Source organism: Felis catus, chromosome B1 (genome assembly GCF_018350175.1).
Source record: "Felis catus isolate Fca126 chromosome B1, F.catus_Fca126_mat1.0, whole genome shotgun sequence".
Taxonomy (NCBI): domain Eukaryota; kingdom Metazoa; phylum Chordata; class Mammalia; order Carnivora; family Felidae; genus Felis; species Felis catus.
Window position 1 is genome coordinate 164,706,604 of NC_058371.1, and position 24,812 is coordinate 164,731,415.

General features: G+C 41.5%; 1 protein-coding gene across 1 annotated transcript in view; it reads right to left on the reverse strand.

Annotated features, from left to right (window-relative positions):
* Positions 1–9,468: 9,468 nt before the first annotated feature.
* Positions 9,469–24,812, reverse strand: part of NIPAL1 (NIPA like domain containing 1) — a 30,487-nt gene continuing 15,143 nt past the window's right edge. The window contains exons 3-6 of the mRNA XM_003985451.4: positions 23,972–24,028; positions 15,472–15,562; positions 13,803–13,963; positions 9,469–13,280 (exon numbers count right to left, since the gene is read on the reverse strand). Coding sequence (XP_003985500.3) covers positions 12,661–13,280; positions 13,803–13,963; positions 15,472–15,562; positions 23,972–24,028 — 929 coding nt within the window. The 3' untranslated portion in view covers positions 9,469–12,660. The remainder of the gene's footprint in view (positions 13,281–13,802; positions 13,964–15,471; positions 15,563–23,971; positions 24,029–24,812) is intronic.

The window sequence follows — 24,812 nt, forward strand, 5'->3', positions numbered from 1 at the left end:
TTGAGACAGAGAGAGACAGCATGAACGGGGGAGGGTCAGAGAGAGAGGGAGACACAGAATTGGAAACAGGCTCCAGGCTCTGAGCAGTCAGCACAGAGCCCGATGCGGGGCTGGAACTTACATACCGCGAGATCGTGACCTGAGCCGAAGTCGGGCGCTCAACCGACTGAGCCACCCAGGCGCCCCATGGGAAGCTTCTTCTAAACACGACAGAACTTAGGATAAAGTTGGGGGATGATATACTTTCCAGGCTTCCTAAGGACTATGTGGTTTGGGCAAGGGGCAGACTTCCCAGCTGTCTCTACAAAGGCTTCTTCATCCTGACCATAGTTTTTCTAGGCCTAGTATTCTTCCGCTAGTTTAGCGTTTCTCAGTCTCAGTGCTACTGACATGTTGGGCTGGATAATTCTTTTTTTTTTTTTTTTTAAGTTTATTTATTGAGGGGCAGGAAGGGCAGAGAGAGAAGGGGACAGAGAACCCCAAGCAAGGCTCAAACCCATGAATTATGAGATCATGACCCGAGCCAAAATCAAGAGTCAGACACTTAACTGCCTGAGCCACTCAGGTGCCCCAGGGCTGGATAATTCTTTATTGTAGAAAGATGTGTTGGGGCGCCTGGGTGGCTCAGTCGGTTAAGCGTCCGACTTCACCTGGGTCAGGATCTCGCGGTCCGTGAGTTCGAGCCCCGCGTCGGGCTCTGGGCTGATGGCTCAGAGCCTGGAGCCTGTTTCCGATTCTGTGTCTCCCTCTTTCCCTGCCCTTCCCCCGTTCATGCTCTCTCTGTGTCTCAAAAATAAATAAACGTTAAAAAAAAATTAAAACAAAAAAAAAGAAAGATGTGTTGTGTCTTGGTAGGGTGTTCAGTGGCATCCTTGCCCTCTACTCACTAAGCCAGCAGCACACCCCAGCCCCAATAGTATGACCACAAAAAAAGGTCTCAGAAACTTTGCCAAATGACCCCTGGGGGGCAGAATAGCCCTTGGTTGAGAACCACGGATCTAGTTACAAAAGCTTCTTGACCTGGGATTAAAGAGATCCACAAACTTGAGCAACAACAACAACAAATCACATATCTATTTTTATGGATCTTTAACTGAAATTCAGTATATTCTGTAATTCCAAATACGGGTAAAACAAAACAACAATAGAATCCAGTATTTTATATTAGCAGTTTCTGTGACTTTGCTGCATGGTGAAAAACTGTTATTTTCATATCATGTGACAGTTGTTTCAGCTTTTTGGGGGAGAAAAATCTACATTTATCACTACTTCAAAGACATGAAACTTTTAGAACTGCCACTAGATCTTTTCATTTTGCTAAATAAAAAAAAAGACGTATTACTTAAGGCACACGTGTCTTTAAAATATTTTGATAACCTTTTTCAAGATGATTGCTTACCTTATTCTGTATATTTTGTTTTATGTATTTAAGGGCTTTATTCTGAGAAGGGGTATATAAAGGCTTCACCAGATTTCCAAAGTGATCTGTAGCATGAAAAAAATTAAGAACCTCCATGTTGAACAGAACTTCTGAATCTGGAAAGGTCTTTGTAGGACTACACCAATGAACAGCTGCTTATTGTGGTATTAACAGAAACCCCTTGAGGATTTAGTGTGGCCAGTGCTGCAGGCAGATTCTCCAATGGAAGATCCATCCAGGCCCTTTCCATCCTCAGAGCCATCTCTGTGGCTGGTCCCCATTGCCGGGGATGGTCCTCAGTTCTGGTTTGCACGGCCTCTCTCTCACCCACCTTCTGCCCCCATAGTGAGTGTGATGCGGGTGCAATGAGTCTGACCCCACGTGTGGCAGCAGAGAGGGAGGCTGGATGATAATCAGACCCTCCAACCTGCATGGAGTCCAACCCCAGATGGGTATTCCTGGCTCTCTTCTCCTCCGGAGCTCCCACACCTAGCTAGCTGGAGGGAGAGAAGGGGATGAGTCAAGTCTCACGGGATGCCAGGGTGGCTCCATTCCACTTCCAAAACAAGAAGGCAGAAAAAAAAAAAAGCCAAATTCAGTTAAACATTTTTGACCATCACCCCCGGTAGGGAGGTGCTACAGGCATCTAGTGACTAGGGACCAATGATGTTGGTAAACATCCTATAATACACAGCACATTCCCTCACAAGGGAAGAATTATCCAGCCCCAGGTCAATAGCGCTGAGGTTGAATCAGGTGTTATTGGACCATATGACTGTTAAGTCGAGGGGTGCAGAAATTCACCCTGTGATTATAGTTCCAGCTCCTTTTCTTGGTCCTTAGGCTGCCTCCTCTTCCTCCCCACTTCATCCTCAGATGAAAAGTGGCTGCTGTAGCCACATACCTCACCTTGACACTTCATATCATCCAAAGGGAGAAGACATCTTTGTCCCAGCGTTCGTACCAGAGTCCTGATATTCTCTCTTACTGGATCAGAGCCACATACTTCCTTGAACAAATCTCGGCAGGCTCGGGTATGGAATGCTTTGATTGGCTTAGCCTTGGTCACATGTTCTCACAGGAGCCAGGGATGGAACCCATTTACCCACAACCACTTGGAAATAGAAATGGTGGGCTCTAGAGAGGCAGGGAAGGGAGGGTAGTAACAGATGCTGGAATGATAATCAACAAATATGCACTGCTCTACTCTTCCTAATTCCTCTTGCTTTCTGGCCCTTTAGCATGTGATCTGCTATCTTTTCTAGTAACCAGTTGGAGGCGTTCAGCTATGATCCATGCTTCTTTAATGCAGATTAGCTCAAACATAATTAGTAAATTGGGGAATTTTTCTGTATTAAGTGACAGTTGGCTAGGTCCAGTTTTCTCCAGAACCTGAACGTTTTGGAAGTGATCTGGAGTAAGCTTTCTCACAATTAAAGAGAGAGCTTTAGCAATATATGAGGCTCTTAAGTAGAAGCTGAGGGGAACCTGGGTGGCTCAGTCAGTTAAGCATCAGACTCTTAATTTTGGCTCAGGTCATGATCTCACGGTTCACGAGATTGAGCCCCATATGGGGCTCTGTGCTGGGCTGGAGCCTGCTTAAGATTCTCATTTTCTCTCTCTCAAAAGAAGGAGAAGGAGAAGGAGAAGGAGAAGGAGAAGGAGGAGAAGGAGGAAGAGGGGGAAGGGAGGCAAGGGGGAAGAGGAGGGGGAAAGGGGGAGAGGGGAGGTAGAAAGGGAAAGGGAAAGGGGGGGAGGGAGAGTGTGCACATAATCAAGAAATGTCACAGACCACTGTACTCCCTTAACTGATTAAACCCCTTTAAACATTTCTGGGCCAGGCAGAAACCTTGGAGTTGGCTTTTGGACAAGACTCCACCTCCTCCCCAGGTGGCCAGCCTCCTGAGTAAAGCTCATATTCCTTTCTAATCAAAAACCTGTCTCTTGAGTATTGCCCTTTCCAGCTGTGGGCCTCTGAACCTGGGTTTCAGTAACATTTCCACACAATGGTGGATTGTTTTTCTTCTGGTTGTATTGTCTAACCTCAGGTAGTTACCAGTTCTTTTTGGTAGAGATCTCACCTTTTCCAGAAAAATTTGACGTACACATGATTTTCTATATCTCCCTTTCCCTACTTACGTAGAGAAAAATACATCACGTTAAAGACTGACACCATATTAATAGAAAAAAAGATGCCTGAATAAGTCCATAGAAAAATATAAATTCACATAGATAGATAAATGTTTAATAGAGGAAGTAGAGTATCCTTGCGTCTATAGCAAGGATGCAAATTTCGCCACTCCACTGCCAGATGCAGGCAACCTGTAGCTAATTTACTTCATCTGTAACTATCCTATTTTCCTCATGTTTTCCCACTTGCCAATGCTGGGAAAATCCAATTTAGCTTAATCTCGTAACTTCTGCCCAGGACAAAAAAAGGAAAACATTCTTCATAAGTCAATAGGGTAGTCATTCAGATTTTGCCTTTCCATCCCTCTGTTTCTGCCAAGGTAGTATCTGGGTATAGAAGGGACAGGGGTGACTTTATCCAGGGGTGATATTCAAAATATTTAACAACTGATTTGGCACAGGCACAGACCAATCAGAAGCTGACTGGCAGTAACCAGTCCAGCCCTTCCGATGCAGACTGTGACCATCAGCCCCTGCAAGGTGACCTTGAAGTGGTGACGTGACTGGGAGGGCTGCTTGGATTGGAACAGGGTCCCCTGGCACCTCTGGTCTCAACAATATTTCTTATCAACCTACTTGGCTGGCTCACCCTGCTGGCATTTGCAGACCAAGTTGGTGGCTGTGTGGGTTGGTCTCTCCTGACTTGATCAGGGCGCAGAAGCCCTTCCTGGCTGACTCGACCTCACCCCAGCGCTTGCTGGCACTGTAGGCTCCACCATAGCTTCCACTTGCCCTTGGGCTGGGCTGCTGGTGCAGCTGGTCATCCAGCTTCTCATATGGCGGGCGCCATGACAGCATTTCCGGTGCTTGATTCAGCTTCTTCCTGCTCCCATCTTGAGCACATATGGAAACTTCTGAGTCCCAGCCCTATCACAAGGGGACTGAGCATAGCTCAGAGAATGTTCTTCACTTCTTCAGTGTTCTTCTATCTCCGTTCTTCTCAAACTTTAATGTACATACAATCGCCTGCAGACTTTGTTAAGATGCAGATTCTGATTCAGTAGGTCCTAAGCGGGACCTTACGTTCTGCATTTTTAAAGCTCCCAGCTGACGTCAAAGGTGCAGGTCCTTGGAGATGTCCTTCCTCCCAGGTGACTTTTGCATCCCCATACCCAGCAGGCTAACAGGATTCAGAGAGAAGGAAATTGACTTGCAGGTAAGTACAGGTATTTTGAAAATATCCCCATTACATGTGGCAACAGACAACTTCATAGTTGATGCTGTGGGTTAATCTTCCAAAAGGCAGCTGCAATCCTTTGTTCTTCTTTTTATGCAAAGTTGAAATACTCAGCTTTCAAGGCTCGCTTGCAGCAAGCGTGCGCGGACCCAGCAAATTCCACATAATGACAGGCAGTCAGAAGCACCTGAGGGGAGCTTCCCTTCCCAAATAAAAAGCTGAGACTCACCAGAAAGAGAACTCTTTTGCCTCTTTCCTGTTGGAGCATGGCTTTGAGACCTGAGGGAAACAGACACGAAGAGGAGGGCCCATAGATAGGGTTGCTGGATAAAATATAGGCTGTCCGGTTAAGTTTAAATTTCCGATAAACAACAAATAAGTTTTTAGAGTTAAGTGCTGTGGTCACCGCTCCTGTGGTGGTCAGCCCCAGAAGTGGGTGGAGACCCATCCCAAATTTGGTTCAGAGGTTGAGACTGTTGACACCAAATATATAGCAAGAAGGTATGAGAGGTTTATGACTCACAAAATGAGGGTTTCTGCAGACATCTGCTGGGCATATCCCCAGGGGATCCAGATGGGGCGACTGCCTTGGAGTTTCGTGGTGATGAGGGGGTAGGGCTGAGATGAGGGGGCTGCGGGTGCGTGCGGAGTTTGAACTCCCAGCTGGTACCAGGGAGGGAGCAGACAGCCTTTCTTATCAGCTTGCTCAGGTGTGGGGCAGAAAGGACCTTGAAAGCTGTTGGCAAGCATCAAACTTGGAGTTAGATTGTTGCAGTGAGTATTTCCAAGTATTGCATGCGACGTACTTCTACTAAATGCGTTTGTCAGAAATTCAAATTTAACTGCTTGTCTTGTATTTTTGTTGTTGCTGTTAAATCTGGCGGGCCTCTCCGAGGAGCAGAAAGAATGGCCTGGGTCCCTCCTAGGATTGCGGGGCTACTACTGCTCCAACTCGGAACGGCCCACTTCCAGACTGCTTGTTATATGACACGAATGAGCCCCCATTTATTTAAGCCACTATTAGCTGTTCAATGACTTGAAGCCGAGCCCAGTCCTAAATGATGCTGACTCTTCTGTTGGCAGCTATTGAACTATGTACTTCTCCTTAGGTACAGATTATGTAACTTATTGCAAAGATTGTTGAAACCTGTCTAAGGAATTGAAAACAACCATAGAATATGCAGATGTTATATTTCAGCACTCAAAAAAAAAAACAACAACTGTGAAATTGGGATGTGACTTCTAATAGGTGGGGCCTTAGATTTAGATCTAGGTGGTGCTCAGCCCTGGCTGCATATTAAAGTCATCTGGGGAGCTTTTAACAAATGCTGCTGCCTCTATCCACCCTCAGAAGTTTTATTTAATTGGTCTGGGGCTGCGCCCAGGCATGATAATTTTAAAAAGCTCCCTCAGTGAATGTAATGTGCAACCAGGGCCAAAAATCATTCCACCGGATAAAATACTTCATGTATGTGTAGACATGTTCAGTCTGCATCAAGGCTTCTTATGAAGTTTTTTTAAAAGTTGGAACAAAGAAAGATGTCCCCTCAATGCCTGATGACTAAGCTGTCCCCTTGCTAACTTGACAAATGCTTTAGCTAACCTGCCCGCCAGCCATCAGAATAGCTATGCTATTCATAGCTAAGGAGAGTGGAGGAAACACAGTGCCTTTTTACAAGGAGCCAGAAACCCAAGGCAGGGAGCTTGGTAGCATCTCCTCACTTGATTTCAACCCTAGCGGGTCGCTGGAGAAGAATTTAAAGGTGCCAGAAACGGGTGGGATTCTCCTCTGTACATCTCACTGAAGGGGGCCACCCTACATGCTGAATTCCATGAAACCCCAGGAAAGAGCCAGAGGTTCGAATGTTTTAAAAAGGAGTTTGTTGTTTGTTGTGGAGCCTGCTCCTTAAATGGCAGAGATGAAAGTCAGCTGAGCTTACCTCTGACTTTGAAGCAAGCCTCGCTTTCTTGTCTGCTTGGTAACAAAATTGAACGTGTTTCTGCGTGGCTACCGATATTAGATCGCATCCTTGATGTCTCATTCACCATTTTGGAGTTTTGGCCTTTCAGAGACATTGGACTCTAGTTAATCTCATTCTGCTGGACTGTAAATCGTCCCGATGTTATGAAAATAGATCCTGTGCTCATATTGTGGGTACCTGCTTCAGCCAGCCCCAGCTACTCCGCGCACTGTGTGGGCAAAACAAGCTTAACACTTGATCCTGTTTGACCAGTTCCTCCAAGCTTTTTATTTTTCCTTTTGCTTCGGGCTAATCTTCAATCAGCAGGCACCTCCCCGTAAGGGGACCTGTGCTGTGTGACTTAAATTGCCTTGAATTCCTTAAGTCTGCCTGATTCTAAACCAGTTTGGTTCTCACAGGAAGACAACATCATGGTGCCGTTGATGTTGACTGTCCTTTCTGCCTGTGTAAACTTAATCCGGCAGCTTCCCTTTGCTGAGTCTGTCTCAGCTTTCTGGAAAGATTGAATCGCCGCATTACAAAGTCTCCACACTATGATCCTGAAAGCAGTCTCTCCAAACTGGTGGACAGACTTGCCCTTTTTTTCTGTGCATGCAAGACTACTCAGAAGGAATTAAGTTCAAGTAAGGTGACAGGTAAATAAAACCCAATTCTACCAATAGGAATTTTTCTGTCTCCTCTAAGGCTTGCCCATTATAACCCAGCTTTATAGTTTCATGAGTTAAGGAGAAGAGTAATCTCTTTTATTCCAATGTCTTTTATTTAAAACTCTTGCAGTGATACGATGAGATGTTAGTGGTAAAAACAAAGGCAAAAGTTAATTGATAGAGGGAGAGACTTTCTGAGTCAGAGGACTATTTTGCCCATTCCTGGTCTAGGAAACAATCTGTTTTATTGAGCTTAGACTGTGGATGTCTTTGAGTGTACTATCTGGACGTTTGTTAAGTACACGTAACTCTAGGAGGAGCCGCATGTCATTGCCCCGGATCTATTCTAGGGGAGATCCAGAGGCTTTCTCCATTGGGACGAATTTGCTTTCTATGGTCCCTGAGTCCCTGGAGAAGGCATTTGCAAAGCAGCCCACGAGCTTTTGGGCCGGGATGAGTTGATGGCTGTTTAGTGGCAGCCAGGAATTACGGACTGGATCACGGAAGGCAGAAAATGGAAGGGGATTCTGGGAACAGGGTATTCAGAGCATGGCTCCTTTATCTACACTACCAACTCTATCTGCTTCCTCGCCCCCTCCCCCAAGTAGTTCCTGGGGCTTATTCAGGACTGAGTGGGAGGGAGGTCCACATGGTCTTATGAGTGTCCCAGTACAGGAAACTGGTGTCAGGACTCGTCTTCTGAGGGCCAGAAAAGCTCTTGAGGATGGTAGAGCTTGGCCTGCAAAAATTCTACTCTCTTCTCAGCCACAGGGGAGGTTCTACATAAAAAGAAACTAGAATGCCTTCCAACTCAGAGATTTTCTCCTGTACCGATGGCATTTATAGAGATTCAGTTTTCCCTCCAGAAGAAGGGTTTGTCATGATTTATAACTGAAGGGGTGAAAGGGTGGCTCGGGCAGTCAGCTCCCTCAAAAGGCTTTTTTGGTGGTTTTTTTTTTTTTTTTTGGCAACGAATCAAAGCTTTCAGTTGGGAAAAATATGTTGCTCATTGTTATAAATGAAATTTAATCCTCTTTGTAACCTGTGCTTACCTCTTAGAGGCTTCCTACATACGGCAGCCAGGAGGCTGAAATGTTTAAGCACAGACACAGCTTGCTGTGAAAAATGTGTTCTAACTGCTTCTATACATGATGTACTCCACCAAGCCCTCCTTAGGATCTCTTACAGTCAGTGGATTGAGTACTTTGAGGTGTTGGTAACCATGTGATTTAAGGAATTGCGTATTGTTTCTTTGTTTATACAATGGCGGGGAGGGGGGGGCAGGGGATACTGTAAAAAGAGGCCTTTTGTATCCTAGACCATTCATTTCCATAGAAACAACTGAGAGAGTTGTCCTCAAACATGAGTTCAAATCCAAACAGGGCAAATTGATAAAGTCATAGTGATGTGGTCAATGCATGTAAAAATATTTTTGTAAGTAAACTCTATCCCAAACCTGGGGCTCAAACTCATGTTGCAGGGATCAAGAGTTACTTGCTCTTTGGACTGAGCCAGCCAGACACCCCCGTGAAGCGAAGATTTAGTCCTACAGAGGCCAGAAGGAAATTTGCTCAGGGTTTGTAAATGCAACTTGTAGTGTAACGCAATGGTACCAAATATTTTTATAATGCTTTCTCCCTCTTCCTCTGTTTCTTTAATTTGCTGAGTTTGCAAATGTGAACTTAATATAATGCAATGCTACTAAGTATTTTTAAAATGCTTTCTCCTTCTAAATTGCTGACCTGAGCAATTTCATTATATTGACTGCTTTGTACTCCTATCTTGTTCAATACAGTTATTGAAAGATAAGACAGTTTCTCCTACCTTTGGTTCAGGTGTCAAATCAATTATACAGGAAATGGTTTTATGGAGAGCCTTCTTCTAAAAAACAGACTTCAATTTCAAGGAAAATGACAAAACAAAGTTAACCTAAGTGCAGATTTTTCTTTTAACCTCAAAACTTGAAAAAAAAAAGTCTCAAATCTAAATGGGGGTATTTTTGCCATTAACATACACTTAACTTCAATTAACTACAAATTGAAGTCTAACAAACATAATTAAAATGCATTTTATTGCAAATGAAAAATATACAGAAACATTAACATTTGTAAACTTTCTGAAATGAACAGTATGTATAAACATTTGAAAAATAGAAAATTTCAGGGCTATAGAGTTTATTCAAAATATTTCAGAACATTTCATATAAATTCAGACAAATTACTTTTCCACAAAATTTTGTTAGAATGTGAGCAGTGCACTTAGTTGAGTTTTAGTGGCTCTAAGAAAAAATATTTTTGTTGGAATAATTTTGTAGTGGTGTTGAGATAGTATAATGATGGAATTCATTTTCATTTGGATTATGTAAAACAAGATAATGTAACACAAATTAAGAAAAGTTGAAGAATGTATGAGAATTGGCAATGAATGGTACTTAACTATCTGGTAATACGACTCCAACAATCAAAATGTTGATTCAGAGAGAACTAAATTCTATTAAATGCCTCATACATCAGGCACAATGCTGAGTGCGTTCCAAGTATTTCATTTAATACTCTTAAAAAACAAAGGCATTAATTTAATTTTATGCTGCTAAATCTAAAGGGTCTTATGAACATTCTGCAATCTGAACTAAAAATAAAGTCACTAACCATTGCCTAAGAATAAAATGAGGAGTCAAAAAATAAAATGAAACTATTACATTTTCAGAATTCTGGAAAGCTTTCAATTTGGCTGCATGAAGACAGCTCTGTAATCCTTAATGACCCATGTGCCGATAGTTATATAATTAATCTTAAGATATCTATGTGAGATAAAGTATAAATATGAAGATATATACATACATGAAACTACCAGTCAAGACTAACATAGTCTGAATATAGGCTGCCAGCATTTTATTCCTTCTTAGACAATATCTTCCTATTTGAGAAAATTATTCTTAGTTTTAGATTGGCAATAACATTTTAGTTTTTTGATGCAAGTGCCCACCAGGGATTATTTAAGAGTTTTTAAAATATTTCAATGGTTCTCAACACACTTCAACTTATTAAATCTTTCTCAGCCTTTCTCCTGGGTGTATGTGCAATACCAGTTCATTTTCCAATCCAAGATCCACGTGGGTTCTTGCGTTCCAAAAATCTTTAGCCTGGGCACAATACACGAAGGGCAAAGCTTTGCAACAGGTGGCATTAAGAAATACCTGACACTGAATTTCACTAGAGCAGAGAACCACCATAGCCTTGGGTGGATGTCTTTCATTTCCTCACTAAGAAAGTGTCCTAGAGAAACCAATACAGTTTTTCAACGGGGGGGGGGGGGGGGGGGGGAACACTTTAAAAGAATTTTTACAATTTTTAAACACGACCTTTTCAGAAAATACTTTTCCTGCGAACTTCTGTTCATAGCTTATACATCTGATCTACAGTTAAAGTGAAACAGCAATCAACAGAGTAAACACGTACTTGACCTGAGGTATCAACCCATGTGTCTTCCATGGATTATCGGTTTTCAAAAATCAGAACGCACTGAGTTGCACTCAACACTGAAAAGTGCTGAAGAGAAGGTGACGGCCCTTTACAACTTTGCAGTCCTCTCTGGACATCCCTGGGAACATTAGTCATAGCTAATAGAACTGGGAAATGCTGAAGTCCGTCTAATAGAATTCTAAATAATAGAACTTATCATTATGACCCAGAGTGGACTTGAGCTAGATTATGAACAAATGAAACATTCTGTTGGAACAGAAAAATCCAATCAACCTGAAGGGTTTTTGTTCTTTTTTTTCCCTCTGATATCGTAACTTTTTAGTTAGGATTTTTGTTTTGTTTTGGGTGGAAATAAGTTTAGTCTAGAAATACGTAATTTCTTTCCCATGAAATCAATGAGTGATAAGATACCTGTCCATACACATTAAAGGCTACCAAAAATGTTATTCCTGCTGTGTGCTTAGAGACAGGAAAATTGTAAGTTTTAACAAGCAAAAGGTATTGTCCTGTAGTAGTCCCTGAGGTCTTAATATTTTGTTTTCTAGGAAGTTAAGTTCCTTTCCTAGTCTCCGAAAACACTTGTCAACAAAATGAATGGAAAACATGGCCAGGATGAAATTCAACAGAAAAAGACAGTCTGCCACTTATTGTGATAGGATATGCATATTTTTGTAAAGATTAGTAACTAATTATAATTTTCTTGATAAGCATGAAAGTGCCAAATTTCAAGGGAATAATTATGATAACTCATTCAGGTTTTTACAAAGATTTTTCTAGTTGTTTCCAAAAGCTTACCCTTTGGGAATCAGACAGTTGAGAAAAACCTAAGTGTACAATATAATATTAAAATAATGTGCCAATTTACATTTACAGACTTTACAAAAGTCTCTATGTCAACAGGGAAAATGACCTTTGGGATAATAGTAAGAGAAAGGGACAACATGAATATAAGGAACTCCAAAGCTTAAATCATTTGGTCTTCTCCAGAAACTCAATTTTGTCTCATGTTGTTCAGGTTTGAGTTAAAAGAACCCTTGAAACGAATCGTTTGCATTTGTTTTTGTGAAAAGAGAAAACACTGTTTCACTTAAGTATTTCTCTCCTTCCTCTATTCTCCCCTTTTGAATTGGTAGTAACTTTTTATGATCTGCTAATAAATTACAATTCATAAGCTCTTCATGGACTGTGTCTTGTGCATTCTAACCCACCAAGGAGCAGATTTCCAAAGCAGGCCTATTTTTTCTTCCGCATTCCCCTCTTCAGCCATCTAGTTTAGAAAGAAAGAAGTTATGGAAGGGGCGGGGGGAGCATCAGTGATTTCACGACTCAGTTTTAATAATTTGAAACGATGACTCATCAGAGAATGATGGCTGATATTCTGCTTATCAGCACATAGCTAAGTTTATCTATGAATTACTATGAACAGCAGCCAAAGAAATGAAGGGCCACCTGGCACAGCCAAATATATTGTGACCAGAAGAGTAAGTCAGAGACCCATGTAACTCTTGAACTTCTTTTGTGCTCAGGGAATGTTTCAAGTTTGTAGAAATGAAAAACACTGGAAGTCCTCTGGAGGAGGATCCAAACCTTGGTTTTCAAATTTGATGGCTAAAATCAAGGCTTTTTTGGGGGGGGAGTGGGGGGAGGCTCACATCTAAACTATTAGTTAGAACTTTAAAAACGTCAGCTTTCCTAATAGTTCTAAGAATTAGGTATTTCTTGTCCTCTCCAAGTGTCTTACATTGGCTAAAGTTTGGGGTTTCTAGAGACTTTGATCGTCAATCCTGCTAAACAAAGTAATGTCATCATTGTATCCTGGGGTTGAATATTCTGTGTGCTTCAGTAAGACATATTTGTCTTCACTGCCATTCAGCGAGAGGACTTCTTTCTGTGTGGTGGATGTCAGGTCATTCCAGGTAATGTCAGTGTTTTTAAAAGCATGTAGAAGAAAGATGCCATTGATGATGGTGAAGAACCCACTCAGGGTCCCGATGATATCTCCAGCTTTCATGCCATACCATTCTTGGAATAAGATGGCGGAGCAAGTTACTACCATGGACGTGAAGAACACATAATAAATGGGAGTCACAAGAGATGTGTTAAAGGTGTCCAGTGCCTTGTTGAGATAGTTAATCTGTGTCGTCACCGAAAGCACGAGTACACCTAACAAAACAAAGACCAGTGGGTGCTTATAAACTGGCTTCCATTCCAATAGTTCCTTAATGGCAATTCCCAGGCCCTTGACGGAAGAAACTGAAAATGCTCCGATCAATGAACAGATTGAAATGTAGACCAATATATTGGTCTGTCCCTTCCTGGGAGCCACGATCAAAATCAGCACCAACGAGATCACAGTTATGATCACAGCAAAGGAAATAAATCCTGTTCGGAAGAAAAAAAGAATTAGAATTCAGAAAATGCTGATAGGATCATATCTTTATGAAAGCTTGTTAGGAGTGTAGGAGCATAGGTGCTTCAGAAAGGGAAGTGAGATTAAAATAACAAAACCAAAACAACATTTTACTGCATGGCTCTCAATATTTTACAATGGACTATGACAAACATATCTTTTGAATTTCGTAGCTCACACTATGGGGCATGGCAGCTATTGTCTGACTGACTGACTATTTTCAGAGAGGGAAAGTAGCCAAAATTGGGGTTGGAATATATGCCTTTTGCCTCTCCTATCCCCATCTCCTCCTTTCAGGTATAGAGAGGAAGCATGGACAGAACAATACGTTGTGTCACCTTTACAGAAGACTTGTAATACAGTCAAACCTTACTGTATCTCACAACCCACCACGAGGCTTGCAGCCTTTTACACTATTATCCCAAATTCACTTGATGAGGAGAGAAAATGGAACCAAATATTGAGTAAGAGTTTCTTTCGGTTGAATCACAGACCTGGGTCTCTCAATTTCATTTCCATTTCATGCAAAGAAGTGACTTCCTCTTCTTGCGGGGCATGGATAACCATCACAGTTGACCCCAATATACTTAATATGCAGCCTATTTTGCCATGAATGTTCAGTTGCTCATTTAAAAAATAGGAAGACAATATTGCACTGTTAGGAGAAGAAAAACAAAATCACTCGTTCAATTAGCTTTTGATCCCATAGCAGCTCAGAAGTCACACCGTGGCATGTTGCACCCTGTATCCCAGTCACCAATCAACTGATCTGAATATGCCACATGACGCTGAAAAACCTGATTAATTTTAAAACTCAGAAATGATCGTCAATCAAATTTGCTTAATTGCTTTTGTACCTAAAGAGTTTTCAGGGACATTCTATATCTGTGTAATCTTCCTATGAGAAGTCATTTTCAATTTCCCCATCTTCTCCTATAATGCCAAACAACATAGAAGATCTTTTACATCATACTGGCTTGATACATTTAGGAGATCTGTGCTCACGAAAGGTTCAAAGACAGATACATGCCTAAAGAAGAATCACTCTGCTCAGGGCTGATGTTTGGCTAGTATGCACAAGTACAACCATATGGGTTGTCAAAATATTGAAATATTTCCTTACCGGCTGCTACCGCCCTGATACTTCCACTTATCCAATAGTCCCACTGCTTTGGTTGTCATGGCCTCTGGAAGTCCTGTCGGCCTCACCACAGACACCAGACAGTGGATCCTGATGCTCCACCAGCAGGTCTGTTGTGATTCCTGCACACCAGCCTTCCCTTGACGCCCTGGCACTCCCATCAGGGTTGTATCGGTACCAATTTGCACGCAAGACCGTGGCACCGTTACTCGGTGCCTTCTTAGAGTCGTGGTCATGTGGCCACTTGTGAGGACTGCAGCCTCAGCCAAAACGCTGCTGCTACTACTGATTACCGCTCCTTGCACAGACAGTGTTCTAGTGCTCTCTGTGTACTGACTCATTTACTTCTCACAACAGTCCTACAAAGAAGGTGAAAAGAAATGGGTAGGCCTAGCCGTAAGCTTTCTACTAGAGGTGGTTAGATAAAAGGAACAGACAAGCGCAACAAAACTGTGGCTTAACTGTAAGAGTTCACGTGCCCGTTGAGCACATTCATCTGGGATCATGGTAAAGACCAACTCAGAAAAATGAGATGGACATTCTAGGAACATGAAAATTACCTGTTTCCATTACTAAAAGAAACTCAGAGTTCTCCAAATATAACTATCCTGCAAATAATGTAAGACTTTAAGTGAGAGTTGAAGTTTAACCCAAACACTCTGCTTTTAAACCCTCTGATAATTGTGGTCATTAACCACTATGACAACAGAAAGGACTAAAAAGGCTGTCCGTGGCAATGTGTTCAGGTAAGAGAGAGAAAAAAATCCCCTAGGCTTCACTGAATAAACGCAAACATAACACGTGATTATTTTATGTTAGCAGGAAATTGGGCCCCCTCTCATATTTTTCTAAATAACAACAATAACATAATTTATTTCTCATTTCTGTTGCGCTTGATTGTGTCTTCTCAAATTAGTTGTGTGATGTTTTGTTTTGAGATATGCCTAGCAATATATTTCTTGTGGTTTAAGCTCATCATGCTATTGACATCTCTACAGAAGCCAAGCTCATTTCTCACATACCTTACGAGCACACTCAGAGCACCCAGCGGGGTGACCAAGGTGGCCGGTGCAAAAGCATAAGCTGCAAAATTCGCCGCTTCTCCGGCTCCCACTGGAAAGCAAGCCGTAGTATTCATATGAGAGATGGACTTGTCAGGAGAGACAAACCAAGGACACAAACAAAATGGTAGACTTCTATGCCAAGGGTACTGACAGATCTAGCTAAAAGGAACAATTTAACTTTTTTATTTATTTATTTATTTAAAAAAATTTTTTTTCAACGTTTATTTATTTTTGGGACAGAGAGAGAGAGACAGAGCATGAAGGGGGGAAGGGCAGAGAGAGAGGGAGACACAGAATCGGAAACAGGCTCCAGGCTCTGAGCCATCAGCCCAGAGACCAACGCGGGGCTCGAACTCACAGACCGCGAGATCGTGACCTGGCTGAAGTCGGACGCTTAACTGACTGCGCCACCCAGGCGCCCCAACAATTTAACTTTTTTAATGGAGGTTGGGGGGAGGATTGGTATTAAGGGATGCAGATAAACTGTAAATACCTGGTGATATGAACTCAATGCAAAAAGTGGTAACAGATGATTACACATTTTAAGTGACTTCCAATAGGGATTTTAGTTACGTCACTACCAAGAACATATTCGGTCACTCTGATAAAATCTAATTAGAGGTAGCTTTAACCTAAGCAAAGAATTTTTCTATCTGTTTAACAATACCTACTGTTACGCAAATGAACAAAAAGCAATGTGGCAAATTAGAGTGCTTTGCAGAGATTTACTGACTGGGCAGGGGATAGCCAGAAATGCCTACCACAGGCCCAGGTAGCCAGGGGTGTCTGAGTTGCACAAGATCCAAAAACACTTTAACAGGATCTTAGAAGCTCGAGGAGATCCAGAGGGCTGTTTTAAAGTCATAAGGATGTGCTCCTGCAATCTTTCTCTCATCTGAGGAACTCTAGATCTCTGTGAAATGATTTCTAGAGTGAGGGGAAATCCCTCTAAGAACTACACTCTTGTCTGGGAGCCAAATTATTCTTATGGGTCACATGTGAACATTTGCCAACAGAAACCAGTATTTCACAAGGGCAAACTAAGCCAAGAAAACACTTATATTGTAGACAGAGCTTCTGGAACAGATAAAAGACACCAGAATACTTTTTATTTTTCCATCTGGCTGCTATGTCCCCGGCCTTCCCCCTCTACACCCCAGGCAAAACTTCAGGAGTACTCAGCTTTAGGGAAACTATCATAAAACACATAGAAAATTCCAGAACAGATAAATTAGGAGACTGCTCTTCTAGGAAAAGGCATGGCAGTTTTCTTCAAAAATTAAGCTTTCTTGAATACTTGATATTATTTATATTTGTATCTCTTATAGACAGCTTTCCAGGAAAATATAATTTCATAATTGAAGTGCTGTATGTTTGTCAATAGATAAAATCTCTAATGTTGTAGACATCTGCTTTTCTCTCTTCAAAACTAGCATGAACTTTGTACCTGATGAGAATAAAATTGCAAATGTAGCCACATAACATTCTCCTTATATTTTCATCCTAGTGTGTGGGTAGAGGGGTGGGGAGACACAAGTAGGAGAGAGAGAGAAGGAGAAAAAAAGAATCCAAATCTCTGAAATCTCCCCAGTACGTCCTGGTCAACTTTTGTTCAAATGAAGTAAGAAAACAGAACTGAAAGGGCTATAGACACATTTAAATGATTTTTATTTATCATCTTTTTAGATTCTAACACTAAAGGAAAGTTATCCAATTCCTTTGCATAGGAGGCCCACACAAGTACTGAAATGTGTTGGTTGGTATTGGAAAATAAATAGAAGTTTTTTTGTTTTTTTGTTTTTAATATGAAATTTATTGTCAAATTGGATTCCATACAACACCCAGTGCTCATCCCAACAGGTACTCTCCTCAATACCCATCAGTTTATTCTCAGTTTTTAAGAGTCTCTTATTTTTTGGCTCCCTCCCTCTTAACCTCTTTTTTTTTTTTTTCTTCCCCTCCCCCACGGTCTTCTGTTAAGTTTCTCAGGATCCACCTAAGAGTGAAAACATATGGTATCTGTCTCTCTCTGTATGACTCACTTCACTTAGCATCACACTCTCCAGTTCCATCCACGTTGCTACAAAAGGCCACATTTCATTCTTTCTCATTGCCACGTAGTACTCCATTGTGTATATAAACTACAATTTCTTTATCCATTCATCAGTTGATGGACATTTAGGCTCTTTCCATAGTTTGGCTATTGTTGAGAGTGCTGCTATAAACATTGGGGTACAAGTGCCCCTATGCATCAGCACTCCTGTATCCCTTGGGTAAATTCCTAGCAGTGCTACTGCTGGGTCATAGGGTAGGTCTATTTTCAATTTTTTCAGGAACCTCCACACTGTTTTCCAGAGTGGCTGCACCAGTTTGCATTCCCACCAACAGTGCAAGAGGGCTCCTGTTTCTCCACATGCTCTCCAGCATCTATAGTCTCCTGATTTGTTCATTTTGGCCACTCTGACTAACGTGAGGTGGTATCTGAGTGTGGTTTTGATTTGTATTTCCCTGATGAGGAGTGACGTTGAGCATCTTTTCATGTGCCTGTTGGCCATCTGGATGTCTTCTTTAGAGAAGTATCTATTCATGATTTCTGCCCATTTCTTCACTGGATTATTTGTTTTTGGGGTGTGGAGTTTGGTGAGCTCTTTGTAGATCTTGGATACTAGCCCTTTGTCCAATATGTCATTTGCAAATATCTTTTCCCATTCCGTTGGTTGCCTTCTGGTTTTGTTGATTGTTTCCTTTGCAGTGCAGAAGATTTTTATCTTGATGAGGTCCCAGTAGTTCATTTTTGCTTTTAATTCCCTCGCCTTTGTGTATGTGTCAAGTAAGAAATTGCTGCGGCTGAGGTCAGAGAGGGTTTTGATGGTTTTCCTGCTTTCTCCTCTAGGGTTTTGATGGTTTCCTGTCTCACGTTCAGGTCCTTTATCCATTTTGAGTTTATTTTTGTAAATGGTGTAAGAAAGTGGTCCAGTTTCATTCTTCTGCATGTTGCTGTCCAGCTCTCCCAGCACCATTTGTTAGAGACTGTCTTTTTTCCACTGGATGTTCTTTCCTGCTTTGTCAAAGATTAGTTGGCCATACTTTTGTGGGTCTAGTTCTGGGGTTTCTATTCTATTCCATTGGTCTATGTGTCTGTTTTTGTGCCAATACCATGCTGTCTTGATGATTATAGCTATGTAGTAGAGGCTAAAGACTGGGATTGTGATGCCTCCTGCTTTGGTCATCTTCAAAATTACTTTCGCTATTTGGGGCTTTTTGTGGTTCCATACAAATTTTAGGATTGCTTGTTCTAGCTTTGAGAAGAATGCTGGAATTTTGATTGGGATTTCATTGAATGTGTAGATTTCTTTGGGTAGTATTGACATTTTAACAATATTTATTCTTGAATCCATGAGCATGGAATGCTTTTCCATTTTGTTGTGTTGTCTTCAATTTCCTTCATAAGCTTTCTATAGTTTTCAGCATACAGATCTTTTACATCTTTGGTTAGATTCATTCCTATGTATTTTATGCTTCTTGGTGTAATTGTGAATGGGATCAGTTTCTTTATTTGTCTTTCTGTTGCTTCATTGTTAGCGTATAAGAATGCAACTGATTTCTGTACATTGATTTTGTATCCTGTGGCTTTGCTGAATTCATGTATCAGTTCTAGAGACTTTTGGTGGAGTCTATCGGATTTTCCGTGTATAATATCATGTCACCTGCATAAAGTGAAAGCGTGATTTCATCGCTGCCAATTTTGATGCCTTGATTTCCTTTTGTTGTCTGACTGCTGATGCTAGAACTTCCAACACTATGTTAAACAATAGCGGTGAGAGTGAACATCCCTGTCGTGTTCCTGATCTCAGGGAGAAACCTCTCAGTTTTTCCCCATTGAGGATGATATTAGCTGTGGGCTTTTCATAAATGGCTTTTATGATGTGTAAGTATGTTCCTTCTATTCTGACTTTCTCGAGGGTTTTTTATTAAGAAAGGATGCTGAATTTTGTCAAATGCTTTTTCTGCATCGATTGACAGGATCATATCGTTCTTTTCTTTTATTAATGTGATGTATCACACTGATTGATTTGCAAATGTTGAACCAGCCCTGCAGCCCAGGAATGAATCCCATTTGATCATGGTGAATAATTATTTTTATATGCTGTTGAATTCGATTTGCTAGTATCTTATTGAGAAGTTTTGCATCTATATTCATCAGGGATATGGGCCTGTAGTTCTCTTTTTTTGTGCTGGGTCTCTGGTTTAGGAATCAAAGTAATGCTGGCTTCATAGAATGAGTCTGGAAGTTTTCCTTCCCATTCTATTTTTTTGGAACAGCTTGAGAAGGATAGGTATTATCTCTGCTTTAAATGTCTGGTAGAATTCCCCTGGGAAGCTATCTGATCCTGGACTCTTATTTGTTGGGAGATTTTTGATGACTGATTCAATTTCTTCGCTGGTTATGGGTCTGTTCAAGCTTTCTATTTCTTCCTGTTTGAGTTTTGGAAGCATGTGGGTGTTTAGGAATTTGTCCATTTCTTCCAGGTTGTCCAGTTTGTTGGCATATAATTTTTCATAGTATTCCCTGATAATTGCTTGTATTTCTGAGGGATTGGTTTTAATAATTCCATTTTCATTCATGATTTTATCTATTTGGGTCATCTCCCTTTTCTTTTTGAGAAGCCTGGATAGAGGTTTACCAATTTTGTTTATTTTTTCAAAACACCAACTCTTGGTTTCGTTGATCTGCTCTACAGTTTTTTTAGATTCTATACTGTTTATTTCTGCTCTGATCTTTATTATTTCTCTTCTTCTTATGGGTTTAGGCTGTCTTTGCTGTTCTGCTTCTAGTTCCTTTAGGTGTGCTGCTAGGTTTTGTATTTGGGATTTTTCTTGTTTCTTGAGATAGGCCTGGATTGCAATGTATTTTCCTCTCAGGACTGCCTTCGCTGCATCCCAAAGCGTTTGGATTGTTGTATTTTCATTTTCATTTTCATTTGTTTCCATATATTTTTTAATTTCTTCTCCAATTGCCTGGTTGACCCACTCATTCTTTAGTAGGGTGTTCTTTAACCTCCATGCTTTTGGAGGTTTTCCAGACTTTTTCCTGTGGTTGATTTCAAGCTTCATAGCATTGTGGTCTGAAAGTGTGCATGGTATGATCTCAATTCTTTTATACTTATTAAGGGCTGTTTTGTGACCCAGTATGTGATCTATCTTGGAGAATGTTTCATGTGCATTCGAGAAGAAAGTATATTCTGTTGCTTTGGGATGCAGAGTTCTAAATATAGTCCATCTGATCCAATGTATCATTCAGGGCCCTTGTTTCTTTATTGATCCTGTGTCTAGATGATCTATCCATTGTTGTAAGTGGAGTATTAAAGCCCCTGCAATTACCACATTCTTATCAATAAGGTTGCTTATGTTTGTGAGTAATTGTTTTTTATATTTGGGGGCTCCCGTATTCAGCACATAGACATTTATAATTGTTAGCTCTTCCTGATGGATAGACCCTGTGATTATTATATAATGCCCTTCTTCATCTCGTTACAGCCTTCAATTTAAAGTCTAGCTTGTCTGATATAAGTATGGCTACTCCAGCTTTCTTTTGACTTCCAGTAGCATGATAGATAGTTCTCCTTCTCCTCACTTTCAATCTGAAGGTGTCCTCAGGTCTAAAATGAGTCTCTTGTAGACAGCAAATAGATGGGTCTTGTTTTTTTTATCCATTCTGATACTCTATGTCTTTTGGTTGGAGCATTTAGTCCATTTACATTCAGTGTTATTACAGAAAGATATGGGTTTGGAGTCATTGTGATGTCTGTGAGTTTCATGCTTGTAGTGGTGTCTCTGGTACTTTGTGGTCCTTGGAACATTTCACTCACAGAATCCCCCTTAGGATCTCTTGTAGGGCTGGTTTAGTGGTGATGAATTCCTTCAGTTTTTGTTTGCTTGGGAAGACCTTTATCTCTCCTATGCTGAATGACAGACTTGCTGGGTAAAGGATTCTCGGCTGCATATTTTTTTCTGTTCATCACATTGAAGATTTCCTGCCATTCCTTTCTGGCCTGCCAAGTTTCAGTAGATAGATCCGTCACTAGTCTTATCAGTCTCCCTTTATATGTTAGACCATGTTTATCCCTAGCTGCTTTCAAAATTCTCTCCTTATCCTTGTATTTTTCCAGTTTCACTATGATATGTCGTGCAGAAGATTGATTCAAGGTACGTCTGAATTGAGTTCTCTGTGCCTCTTGGATTTCAATGCCTTTCTCCTTCCCCAGATCAGGGAAGTTCTCAGCTACGATTTGTTCAAGTACACCTTCAGCCCCTTTTTCTCTCTCTTCAGCTCTTCTGGAATTTCTTTTATATGGATGTTGTTCCATTTGATTACATCACTGAGTTCTCTAATTCTCCCCTCATACTCCTGGATTTTTTTTATCTCTCTTTTTCTCAGCTTCCTTTTTTTCCATAATTTTATCTTCTAATTCACCTATTCTCTCCTCTGCCTCTTCAATCTGAGCTGTGGTCGCCTCCATTTTATTTTGCACCTCATTTATAGCATTTTTTAGCTCCTCCTATTTCTTAGTCCCTTGATCTCTGTAGCAATAGATTCTCTGCTGTCCTCTATACTTTTTTCAAGCCCAGCGATTAATTTTATGACTATTATTCTAAATTCTTATTCCGTTATATTGCTTAAATTGTTTTTGATTGATTCATTAGCTGTTGCTACTTCCTGGAGTTTCTTTTGAGAATTCTTTCATTTCGTCATTTTGGATAGTCCCTTGGGTGGCACAGAACTGCAGGGCACTTTCCCTGTGCTGTCTGGAGTAACTTGTGTTGGTGGGCGGGGCTGCAGTCAGACCTGATGTCTGTCCCCTGCCCACTGCTGGGGCCACAGTCAGACTGGTGTGTACCTTATTTTCCCCTCTCCTGGGGGCAGGACTCACTGTGGATGGTGTGGCCCCCGTCTGGGCTACTTGCACACTGCCAGGCTTGTGGTGATGCTTTGATGGGATCTGGCGTATTAGCTGGGATGGATCTGCAAGGTGGGCAGGGGCGGGAGGGGCAGGCTTAGCTTGCTTTGCTGTCGGTGGTCCCCTGCAGGAGGGGCCCTGCAGCACCAGGAGGGAGGCAGACCTGTCGGAGAGATGGATCCACAGAAGCACAGCGTTGGGTGTTTGCACAGTGCAAGCAAGTTCAGTGACAGAAACTGGTTCCCTTTGGGATTTCAGCTGGGGGATGGGAGAGAGAGAGATGGCGCTTGCCCGTGCCTTTGTTCTCCACTGAGCTGAGCTCTGTCTTCCGGGGCTCAATAACTCTCTTTTTCCGATGTCCTCTCGCCCTCACTGCTCTCCGAGGGCAGAGCTGTTCACTTTTAACATTCCATATGTTAAGTCCTGCTGGCTGTCAGAACTCATGGAGTCTGGCCCTTCCGCCTTTGCAAGCCAGACTTTGGGGGCTCTGCCTTGCCGGGCGGGCCGCCCCTCCGTGCCCCCCCCCCCCGCCTCCCTCCCACCAGTCCGTGTAGCATGCACTGCCTCTCCACCCTTCCTACCCTCTCCCGTGGGCCTCTTGCCTACGCTTGGCTCCGGAGAGTCCATTCTGCTAGTCTGGTGGTTTTCTGGGTTATTTAGGCAGATGTGGGTGGAATCTAAATGATCAGCAGGATGCAGTGAGCCCACCGTCCTCCTACACCGCCATTCTCTCGGTCCAGGTCTAATAAATGGAAGTTTAAGGCTTCTTGCTGCAGAGGGAGATGACGAGCAGGAGGTATGAAACTACAGTTTATGAGCTCCTATCTTTGGAAGTTTTAGGGTTGGGATTTCAGAGGAGTTAGGGGAGGAGATAGAAATCTGCAAACGTGCCTGTGAGCATCAACACTGCCTTCTATTTGCACAGCATATGAGCATCTACAAGGTGCTCTCCCATCCAACAGTCTCATGTAGTCCTCAGAGCAAGTCTGGGGGGAGGGGAGTGCTGACAGCCTTCATCTTCTTTCCATTCCTTTCATGCTTAGCACCCAGAGGGGACTTTAATTTGCCCATATTTTGGGCCTGACCAGGAAAATGCAGCCATTCGTTAGTCAACATGCAGCTAGAACAGTCACAGATTTGAATTAGGAGCAGGGAAATGTGGGAAGAAGGCATTTTCCTCAATTGTTCTGGGGAATAAAATATAACAGAAGGGGAAGCTTGTGATAAAATATAGTAGTTCAGATGTTAACTTTTTTCTATGACAGTACTGAGAACATGGGGGGTGCAGGGAGAGAAGAGGAAAAATTAATTCTAAATATATATGACTTACTTCGTATGTAAGACAACATACGAAAATTCGTATGTAAGACAACAACACGAAAATTTCTAGACCTTTATGCCATCCTTACCAAGAAGATAAACTAATTATTTTTGAGCAATCCCATGTAATTTATTTATCATTTTACAAGCATGCACTATTCTCAGCAGTAAGGACTTACTTGAGAGTAATCCTGCCCACCAGAGCCATTCCTTGAGGTAAGAATGCCCACCTTGTCCTAAGAAAATAAGAACAATTAAAATTTAGTTCGGAACTGGAGGAAGAAGTTCGAAAGAACTGACTGCTGGGAAAAGTAATGGAAAACGGTTGGAAGAGGCAAGATGTAAGGCCAACTCAGCATAGCTAGTCTTTAGCTTATTTACTTGGTCACTTCTAAAGATCTTCTATTGCTTTTGATTATGTCACTTTTGACTTTTATAGAAAGTAAGTTTTTACATTTGCAAGAAAATCTTATTTAATCATTATGTTTAGTGTATTTATGCCTGCCAGAGATGTGGACATAGACTCTAAATACTTTGCTTCACCCACAGTTAAAATTAAAGACAGAAACTGTATATTGTAAATTACATCAGTACCTAATGAGGACCTAGAAGGGAAGAAGATGGTTAACATACAAGCTTTTGAGATTTTGGATAGTCAATCAGAGAACAACAAGTATTAGCCAGTAGGACTCTCCTTATTCTTTACCTTGGCATCATGAAACTGAGTTTCTCTCTAGTTTACTGAAAAGGATAAAAAGCTTTCCTGAGATATTCAAAGAGTTATCTTTTCTTTACTGTAATCTGTGACCTAAAGTCATTGCTATGTTTGCTATAGAAAATGGAATTTTCTCACCAATTCAACATACTTAATCCTGTGTCTTTGACCTGATTTTGTTACAATTAAATGAAACAGAGTATATTAGCTGTGAAGATTATCTTGCAAGATAGTTTATTTATTTAGGATTTTCTTCTTATAAAATGTGCAAGTGATTAAATTGGGATATTACAATATGATTTCGT